Source organism: Populus euphratica, unplaced genomic scaffold (assembly GCF_000495115.2).
Source record: "Populus euphratica unplaced genomic scaffold, PopEup_1.0 scaffold60.1, whole genome shotgun sequence".
Lineage (NCBI taxonomy): Eukaryota > Viridiplantae > Streptophyta > Magnoliopsida > Malpighiales > Salicaceae > Populus > Populus euphratica.
In genome coordinates this window covers 805,998-817,573 of record NW_011499938.1, presented here as the reverse complement: position 1 = coordinate 817,573, position 11,576 = coordinate 805,998, and the positions used below count along the sequence as shown (strand labels likewise).

General features: G+C 32.1%; 1 protein-coding gene across 1 annotated transcript; it reads left to right on the top strand.

Moving 5' to 3' along the window:
• The first annotated feature begins 243 nt into the window (after positions 1-243).
• LOC105136744 (uncharacterized) lies at positions 244-7,404 on the top strand. The gene is made up of 2 exons (XM_011042199.1): positions 244-385; positions 6,830-7,404. Exons 1-2 carry the CDS (start codon positions 303-305, stop codon positions 7,098-7,100), a joined length of 354 nt encoding a protein of 117 aa, XP_011040501.1. The 5' UTR covers positions 244-302; the 3' UTR covers positions 7,101-7,404.
• The last annotated feature ends 4,172 nt before the right edge of the window (positions 7,405-11,576 follow it).

Below are 11,576 nucleotides of genomic sequence, written 5' to 3'. Positions count from 1 at the left end.
GCGCGATATTGCATCTAATCTTCAAATATCTATCATGAATTCAAAAGTTGCGGGTTATAATCTTCTTTCAGGAAGGGCCAGAAACTTGGAATAATAATGTATAGGTGATGTGAATCTATTCAGGCTCTCCACTTTCAAGGCATTTATTCTCTTTTAAAGAAGGTGGATGACTTGATATCTGACAAGAGATAAGGAATTAGATGCAACTTTACCATCTTCAGAGGATAAATTCACAAGACATGGGTCTATAAATTTGCAGATTCCCTCAACTAATTGTTGTAAACTGAGCAAATCAGCAAAAAATGTCTCAAGACTCTGCCAACCAAACTAGGCAGCGGCAAGGCTTGAACACCACGTCCGGTGATTACCATGACTATATTTCCAGGTTGTCAAAGATGCCTAGTGTTATCCATGGTGCCCCCCAGTACCCAAGTGTTCACAAGGCCTTCAACAACAAGGTAACTTCAGAAGAAGAGGTTAATGTGGTTCGCCAAGACAACGTCAACAAGAAGAATCCCACCAGGTCTATCAAGAAGGTTCGGGTGAAAGAGCAAGTGCAAGTTATCGGTCAAAATGGGAATCGGAAATCAGAAGATATCGAAGAAGATGTTGATGATGAAGCTGATGCTTTCATCAACCAGAAGCAAAAGGGCTTTGAACTGTGCAAATGGAAGACCTTCAAATTTCCATAGGCTAGGGAGCGCTTGGATTACCGGGAAATTATATTCCAGCAGCTTTGTGAACTAACACTGATATTTAAATAAAATGCCCGTCTTTCTTATGTTGGGATAACCTCTTTCAGGGTTGTTTGGATATAGCATGTCAAGAAAATTTTAGTATTTTATCTTTTAATAAGACAATATAGTGTGATATACTATAGCTTTTCATCGTTGGTATTCTGTCACTGAAGATTTTGCCTTGCTGCTTATTTGTCGATCCATGGTTTCATACAGTACTGCAATTTTAGTAGAGCGATTGAGCATGCAACAAAATGAATTGTCGATTTGATGAGTGTTATAGGAGCTAAACTCCGGAGCGAATTGCAAATGATTGCATCAGATTCTGAATCGCACAGTCTAGATTTGGACAATCTATTGTTGATGCTTGAGATTTGCTGACTGCATACATGATATAAGTTGCCAGATTCAACTATATGTTAGATAATATAACATCTTTAACCCTTTGGTTAATTTTTTATACGTTCTCTTCCTTTCTTTCTTTTGGTGGATCTAGGCTTATGCGGATGCAGATAGTTTAAAGATATGTGAAACGAAAAAAAAATAAATCTGAGATGTATCAGTGAAAAGGAAATAATTATGCAATACCTGTAGAAAGGCTTGGTAGCTTATTTAACAAGGAACTGAAAGCAAACCGATTTTCCATTACAATGAATGACTATTCATTCTCATCCTTTCCAATTATTTTTTGGGGCATGCGCAATGACCATCCTTCTTTGACACTTCCATCCTCCTCCTTGGAGTATGTTTAAAAGAGATGACTTTTCTCTTTTAGGTCTAACTTAAGGGAAGAACTTAATTTTCATGGGTCAATTACATTTGACATTTTGAATCCTAATCTTTATGAACTTTTTATATATATAACAATTCTACAGGGACCCATCATAGTTTCATCAAATATTAGTAAAGATGTAAAGGGTATTTATATCTCATCAAATGCTATTAAGATAAAATTACACTACAGACCATCCTCTTCACAAAAGGACAAGACTCATAAGTTATAAATATACCATAAGATTTTCAGAACAAATGTTTATAATCTCCATTCTCTGTTGCATATATATCATGACTGGATCCAGCTCTTACACCTATCTGAGTGGCCTTATTCTCTGTCATGACATCATCAAGAGTTAATTTCTCTTCAAAAATATTAAGTGAAGGAACATGCTTGGGATCTAGAGTAATAACCTAACATATGATACTCATGTACCAAGTCAAACACTCCTTATCTATAATCACATGATGCATATTTGTAAATATTTCATTCTTCCATGCATCTGAATACATAAACTTCATGATGATTTAACCAATCATAATCATCATTTTTACCTCTACAAGTTATGGCGTGTAATGCATTGCTCTTAATGATGTCAACTGTAATGTGTTATTTGTAGTTGAATTATTGTATTACCTTATTGTTACTCAATTTTGAACCCTACATGATGGAGATGTTGTATACCTCTTTTGAATCGAGTGTAGGAGTTTAACTCATGTTTGCAGCAAGATTGACAAAAGCAGAAATTTGTTTTTTTTTTCTGAAACCTTATTTGAGTTGTATTCTATTCTCTTTATCCTTCCCCTTTACTTCTAAAATCATCAGGTTTCTTAGACTAACTAGGGGTCTTCATAATGCTAAACTCGTTCCTTCGTTATCTTTTTTTTAAGGTTAGATAAATCCTTGATTCTACTCCTGTCATAATTTTTTGTTTCAAATTAGGCTCTGATTTTGACTTAGTTTCGTACAATATCTGACCATCCTAACTATGTTCTGTCACTCATGACATGTTGAAAAATTGATGCACACCTTTATTAGGTCCTAGGGATCAGTGTTCTTAGGGTAGATTCTCAATCAGATTTGGATGCTCAACATTGTCAGATGAATAACCTTTTTGACCAGCTAGATTACTATCAGATTCTATTCTCTAAAACGATCTTATCTCACTTCAACTCTTTCATCAAAGTTGTAGTCCTAGATGCGTAGATGATTTTAGGCTTTTGAATCACTTGATTTCAATATCAGAAGTTCAAGATATTCCTGTTTGAATATTTAACTTAAAGGTTGAGAATTCTATCGTGAGAAGGATATTGACCCGAGTCTACACTAAAAAAACCTTTATTTAAAATATATTAAGTAAATTAATACCTTTAATTCTAAGCATTTACTCATATAATACCTTTAATGATAAGTAAATTAAGCATAAATTTAACATATATTAAAATTAAAAATTCTTACAATGTCGACAAATACATCCTACAATGTCGACAAATACATCCTCTAATGAATGTTGATCCTGAAACCGCAAAACAGAAATGTTGGCAAGTCTAGTAAGTATGGGCTATGACTATTTTTCTATTATGGCTTATTTCATTGCATATGCCACACCTATAATATACATGACCTTCTCTTGTATCTGTCTCGTTATTTAAATGAGTAGACATTCGTTGACCAATCCTCAATTCCCATCTAGATGAGCTTGCTTCAACTGGAGATCTAGTGTAATTAGTCCATTCTAACTCGTTTGATAATAGATGGAATAACATGTCATGTGTTGATCAATAACTTGAATTATGTAATGATCATCAACAAACTATGTAAAATTTATGTGACTTTTGGCACAACATTTAAGACATGTGAACATGAACATTAAAGTTATTTCCCACATGTGCATGTTCTATCACTCAAACGGATTGCTCGGTTGACTTCTTTAATAACAACTAATTTAAAAGGGGTGTTGACTTGGAACACCCCTTACTCAGAGTCAAATAACATTGTAGTATAATCTTTTAATCTATCATTATTTATTGTCAATTCAATTTGAATTGTCGGGGCCTAAATTTTACCATGTTTAATAAAATCATTAGTTTCACGTCTCCATTTGACCCAATAACTATTACACCGGTAAAATATTAACTGCACCAAAGCTAAAACAGGCATTGCATAAGCACTTTTCAAAACATGATTTAATGATTTGAAAGATTAGTAGTCATATTACCATACCAATGACTGTCATCATAATATATAGCCCATTTTTGTCTTGGTTCCAATTAACAACTTTTTCAAGATTTAATTCTTTTAATACCAACAACAACCTAGATAAATTTTCAATAGACTCCTTATGTGAACCAATAAGATTCTTAATCACTTTCAGTTTTGCAACTCATGCTTTCTAATACGAAGTATTATACTTGTAATGCAATTTCATTTCTTCTTGTAAACTTGCAACCATTATTGAAAGTTTATTCATTACTAGGATTAACATAGCATTATCAATAAAATTTGCATCAAGCTGATGATGGTCTTTTTAACAAAGGTCAAAATACATATGTGTGACACTTTTAACTTTGTTATCTTAAATAAATCTGATCTCTTATTATATCTCTTATGCAAATACCATTTACATTCAAATACTTGAACACATTGCAATTGAACAAATGTAAAGTTCAGTCGTTAGACTCCTTATTTAACGAAATGTCCAATGTCATCGTTTAACTACATTAAAAAATTTATTTTTACTACTAAATGTTTGTCCAACCTCTAAATCACACCCTCCTCAAATGCAATTATGACTAACTGCCCAGTCATTAAAAATAATAAAACTAGACCTAGAAGCATTTTCAAGTTCAGGAACAAGAGGTATGATTTAATCATCAACATCATCATTATTTACCAATGTATCATTATCTTCATTATCACTAGGCTCAGAATAGTCAAATCTATGTTGATTAGCAAATGAATTATCGTATATAGAATCATTTATCCCTTATAACAAATCATCCGACAATAAAACTGTATTTACCTCTACTAACTAAATTTGAAGGATCAATAGAAGTTGGGGCACATATAGATTTTAGTCGACTACTTATATATAATATCAATATGTTCAAACCACTTTGGATGAAAGAATTAATTATTGTCCTACAACTGTCATCATATATAACTACTATAGGATGATACTCAATATTAATATCATTATAATTTCACTCAAGTCCATTACAAATGGTTTCTTTCATTTCTGCATATGAAGTGCATTTAATTACATTATTAGCTTATTCTAACAATATATACTAGATCTATAATTCAACAACTTAACAACAATCGAATGCAACACATAATTAATTTAACTTATTTTCATGTTCAACTATATCAAGTCAATCCTAATTGATGATATTTTTAACTAATTTAATATTAATTCAACAAACTCTAAATTCATCATAAATCCGAAGTTCAACCAAAACAATTATTTCATTTTAACCGAATCAAATACAAATTCATAGAAATATGATATGTTTACCTTGCTTGTAGGACTAGAAAAAAGGTTGGGAAGGTGGCGGTAGCGATGACAACAAAAGAAATAGTCAATTTTGAATCCTAAACACATCCAATGAAGCTTAGAGATATGATAGGTTTGGTTTTTGTTTGTTTTAAGGGGAAAAAAAAAGTATTTGATAGGTTTTTTAGAGAGATTGTGAGGCACCATTTGGTTTAGAGAGAAAAAACGTCTAGTATGTGTTCTTCGATTTAAGAGATAATTTAATTTTTAATTAATTTCATGCTTTAAAAATAAGATAATTACCTTGTCATGTTTTTTAATAGCAAAATTTACTGACTGTCGAGTTTCTAAAACGCAATAAGATAAAGTAAGTTACTTCATCAAATCTTTTTCAAACAATATAATTATGCCAAAACTTTATGTTTACTGTTTGAATTGATTTTTTTAATTAAAAAAAAAAAGGTTCTCGTTATACATGTGTTCTTTTGGATGAAATATTTGTTTCTCATCATGATTTTTCTCCAACGTTGTGTTTTATATGAAAATCAATAGTTTTATCCCGGGTACTCTGCACTCAAAAGGTTTTTGATATCTTCTAGGCAAGTATTTTTATTTTTTATTTTTTAATTTTTATGTACATACTTTTTTTTTAATCTTTTTTTTCCGCTTCAATGGGAAGTCTGAGGACATAATACGAAAATATTTTTGCAATTTTTGGTAAATTTATCTTCTTTTTTTCCTTACATCTTTGAAAAAATTAACACATTCTTCTTTTTCTATTTTACTAGCAATATTGTTGTTTATTTGTTTGTTGTGCTACGAGGGAGAAAACACAGCCCAGAATGCATATTGAACTTGCTGCCACAGCATAAGGTTCTACAGTCTTTCATTAATTTAAAATATATTTAGGTTTAAGGCCTCTTCTGACGAAAATATACAGCTGGGAAGAAACAAAGGAAAAGGGGAAAGATTTCCTAGTCATGATGTTGAGAAAAGAAGGAAAAAAGCCTTGTTTTCTGTGTTAGATGTGATTTAAGGATTAAAAGAAAGAAAGACTGAAAAGGATATGGTGGTTATTTTATTATAAATTGCAAGTGGTATTCATGTATTAAGATGGGGATGACGATCCCCGGCTCTATCGAAAATGGAAAGATCATAATCCACCAATGGTTCTGAGGAGGTGGGCATTTACTAGTCTTAGGCTTCGGTATGCTTTGCACTGTCGTAAGTTTATGGTGATGGGTCTCTGGAAATTAATGGCTAATTAGGTCATAAGCCACCAATGGTTCTTCTACAGGTGTGTTTGTTTGGTGGTTCTGAATTTGTGGTTTATCAGAAGAGATAAGAACAAATCACTATACTTCTCTCCGAATCTTAATAACAAATTCAAAACAACACCTTAGTTCCCAAACTTGCACAAAGTTTGTTTTAAGGAAGCGCGATATTGCATCTAATCTTCAAATATCTATCATGAATTCAAAAGTTGCGGGTTATAATCTTCTTTCAGGAAGGGCCAGAGACTTGGAATAATACTGTGTAGGTGATGTGAATCTATTCAGGCTCTCCACGTTCTAGGCATTTATTCTCTTTTAAAGAATGTGGATGACTTGATATCTGACAAGAGATAGGGAATTAGATGCAACTTTACCATCTTCAGAGGATAAATTCACAAGACATGGGTCTATAAATTTGCAGATTCCCTCAACTAATTGTTGTAAACTGAGCAAATCAGCAAAAAATGTCTCAAGACTCTGCCTACCAAACTAGGCAGCGGCGAGGCTCGAACACCACGTCCCGTGATCTCCAGCGCCATGTAGCGAGGTTATCAAAGATGCCTAGTGTTATCCATGGTGCCCCCCAGTACCCAAGTGTTCACAAGGCCTTCAACAACAAGGTGACTCAAGAAGAAGAGGTTAATGTGGCTCGCCAAGACGATGTCAACGAGAAGAATCCCACCAGGTCTATCAAGATGGTTCGGGTGAAGGAGCTAGAGCGAGTTATCGATCAAAATGGGAATCGTAAATCAGAAGCTATCGAAGATGATGATGATGAAGCTGATGCTTTCCTCATGCAGAAGCTTCGGGGCATTTAACTGTCCAAAAGCAAGACCTTCATATTTCCATAGGCTAGGGAACATGTCGGTTGTGCTTGGATTACTTGGAAACTATATTCCAGCTGCAGTGTGAACCAACACAGATATTTAAATAAAATGCCCGTCTTTCTTTTGTTGGCAGAACCTCTTTCAGGGTTGTTTGGATATAGCATGTCAATAAAATTTTAGTATTTTATCTTTTAATAAGACAAAATAGCGTGATATACTATAGCTTTTCATTGTTGGTATTCTGTCACGAAATATTTTGCCTTGCTGCTTATTTCTGAATCCAGGGTTTCATACAGTACTGCAATTCTAGTTCAGCGACGGAACATGCAACAAAATAAATTGTCGATTTGATGAGTGTTGCAGAAGCTAAACTCCGGAGCGAATTGCAAATGATTGCATCAAATTCTGAATCGCACAGTCTAGATTTGGACAATCTATTGTTGATGCTTGAGATTTGCTGACTGCATACATGATATAAGTTGCCAGAATCAACTATGTGTTAGATAATATAACATCTTTAACGCTTTGGTTAATTTTTTATATGTTCTCTTCCTTTCTTTCTTTTGCTGGATCTAGGCTTATGCTGATGCAGATAGTTTAAAGATATGTGAAACGAAACAAAAACAAATCTGAAATATATTAGTGAAAAGGAATTATGCAATACCTGTAGAAATGCTTGTTAGCTTATTTAACAAGGAACTGAAGGAAACTGCTGCTGCTACAAACCGATTTTACATTACAATGAATGACTTTCCATTGTCACCCTTTCCAATTACTTTTTTGGGCATGCCCTAGGCAATAACCATCCTCCCTTAACACTTTATCATCATCCTTGGAGTATGTCCAAGGGGATGGTTCTCCTCTTTTAGGTCTAGCTTAAGGGAAAAGTTTTGTTTTCATAGGCTCAGTTACATTTAATATTTTGAATCTTAATTTTTCTGTACTTTTTAGATATATAACAATCCTCTAGGGATCCATCATATTTTCATCAAATATTAGTAAAGATATAAGGGGTATTTATATCTTATCAAATGCTATTAAGATAAAATTACACTCCAGATCATCCTCTTCGCAAAAGAACAAGACTTATAAGCTATAAATACACCGATAAGACTTTCAGAAAAATATTCATAATTTTCATTCTCTATTGCATATATATCATGACTGGATCCAGCTCTTACACCTACCTGAGTGGCCTCGTTCTTTGTCATGGCATCATCAAGAGTTAATCTCTTTTTAAAGATATTAAGTGAAGGAACATGCTTGGGATCTAGAGTAATGACCTCGCGTCTGATACTCATGTACCAAGTCAAACACTCCTTATCGATAATCACATGATGCATATTTGTAAATATTTCATTCTTCCATGCATCTGAATACATAAACTTCATGATGATTTAACCAATCATAATCATCATTTTTACCTCTACAAGTTATGGCGTGTAATGCATTGCTCTTAATGATGTCAACTGTAATGTGTTATTTGTAGTTGAATTATTGTATTACCTTATTGTTACTCATTTTTGGACCCTACGTGATGGAGACGTTGTATACCTCTTTTGAACTGAGTGTAAGAGTTTAACTCATGTTTGTTGGAAGATTGACAAAATCAAAAAAAGAAATATTTTTTCGAAACCCTATTTGAGTTGTATTCTGTTCTCTTTATCCTTTCCCTTTACTTCCAAAATCATTCGGTTTCTTAGACCAACTAGAGATCTTCATAATGCTAAATTCATTCCTTCGTTATCTTGTTTTTAAAGTTAGATAAATCCCTGATTATATTATTGTCATAATTTTTTGTTCTAAATTAGGCTCTGATTCTGACTTAGTTTCGTACTATATCTGACCATCCTAGTTATGTTCTATCACTCATGACATGTTGAAAAATTAATGCACACCTTTATTAGGTCCAAGGGGTTAGTGTTCTTAGAGTAGATTCTCAATTAGATTTGGATGCTCAGCATTGTCAGATGAAGAACCTTTTTGACCAACTAGATTACTATCAGATTCTATTCTCTAAAATGATCTTATCTCACTTCAACTCCTTCATTAAAGTTGTAGTTCTAGATGCGTAGATGGTTTTGAGCTTTTGAATTGCTTGATTTCGATATCAAAAGCTCAAGATATTCCCGTTTGAATATCTAACGTAAAGGTAGAGAATTCTATAGCGAGAAGGATATTGACCTGAGTCTCCCTAAAAAATACTCTATTTAAAATAAATTAAGTAAATTAATACCTTTAATTATAAGCATTTACTCATATAATACCTTTAAGGATAAGTAAATTAAGCATAAATTAAAAATATATTAAAATTAAAAATTCTTACACTGTCAGCGAATACATCCTCTAATCAATATTGATCTTGAAACCGGAAAACAGTAATGTTGGCGAGTCTAGTATGTATGTTCTACGACTATTTTTCTATTATGGCTTATTTCATTGTATATGCCACTCCTATAATATGCATGACCTTCTCTTGTATCCATCTTGGTATGCAAATGAGTAGACATTAGTTGACCAAACCTGAATTCCCATCTAGATGAGTTTGCTTCAAATGGAGATCTAGTGTAATTAGTTCATTCTAACTCGTTTGATAATGGATGGAATAACATGTCATGTGTTGATCAATAACTTTGAATTACATAATGATCATCAACAAACCATGTAAAATCTATGTGACTTTTGGCATTCAAGACATATGAACATGAACATTAAAGTTATTTACCGTATGTGCATATTCTATAATTCAAACTGATTGCTCGTTTGACTTCTTTAATAACACCTAATTTAATAGGGGTGTTGACTTGGAACACCCGTTGTCAGAGTTCAATAACATTTTAGTATAATCCTTTAATTTATCACTACCTATTATCAATTCAATCTGAATTGTCGGGGGCTAAATCTTAGCATGTTGAATAAAATCATTAGTTTCACATCTCCATTTGACCCAATAACTATTACACCGGTAAAATGTTAAATGCACCGGAGCTAAAACAGGCATTGCACGAGTACTTTTCAGAACATGATTAAATGATTTGAAAGATTAGTAGTCATATTACCTTATCAATGACTATCATCATAATATATAGCCTATTTTTTTCTTGGTTCCAATTAACAACTTTTTCAAGATTTAATTCTTTTAATACCAACAACAACCTAGATAAATTTTCAAAAGACTCCGCATGTGAACCAATAAGATTCTTAATCACTTTCTGTTTTGCAACCCATGTTTTCTCATATGAAATACTATACTTATAATACAATTTCATTTCGTCTTGTAAACTTGCAACCGTTATTGAAAGTTTATTCATTACTAGGGTTAACATAGCATTATCAATAAAATTTGCATCAAGCTGATGATGATCTTTTTTAACAAAGGTCAAAATACATATGTGTAACACTTTTAACTTTGTTATCTTAAATGAATATGATCTCTTATTATATCCCCTATGCAAATACCATTTACATTCAAATGCTTGAACACATTCTAATTGAACAAATATAAAGTTCAATCGTTAGACTCGATATTTAACCAAATGTTCAATGTCATCGTTTAACTACATTAAAAAAATTATTTTTACTACTAAATGTTTGTCTAACCTCTAAATCACACCCTCCTGAAATGCAATTATGACTAACTGCCCAGTCATTAAAAATAATAAAACTGGACTTAGAAGCATTTTTAAGTTCAGGAACAGGAGGTATGATTTAATCATCAACATCATCATTATTTACCAATGTATCATTATCTTCATTATCACTAGGCTCAGAATAGTCAAATCTATGTTGATTAGCAAATGAATTATCGTATATAGAATCATTTATCCCTTATAACAAATCATCCGACAATAAAACTGTATTTACCTCTACTAACTAAATTTGAAGGATCAATAGAAGTTGGGGCATATATAGATTTTAGTCGACTACTTGTACAATATCATTATGTTCAAACAACTTTGGATAAAAGAATTAATTATTGTCTTACAGCTGTCATCATATATAACTACTATACGATGATACTGATGCTTATCAATCTGACACCTTCAAGCTATTTCAACATTAATATTATGATAATTTCACTCAAATCTATGACAAATGATTTCTTTCATTTTAGCATATGATATGCCTAAATTAACATTTAATAACAAACTACTCCAACCATTGTATGTGATATATTGTTCACATCATAAATAATAGTACCACTATAAAGATATAATATAAATATGTTATAAACTATTTTGTAAAAAAAAAAAAATTGGATTCTGGTCAATTGTTCATAATTGTAACTATATTACATTACCCCCAAAACTAACTGGCAAAATTCATATCAAATTTCCAAATTTTAACATTAAAGAAAATTCATGAAAAATTAAATATAATTCTTAATATAAAATCTAATTGATATTTTCATGCTCAATCATATTGAATCAAACCCAAATTCATATCAAATTAATATAATTCAAAGAA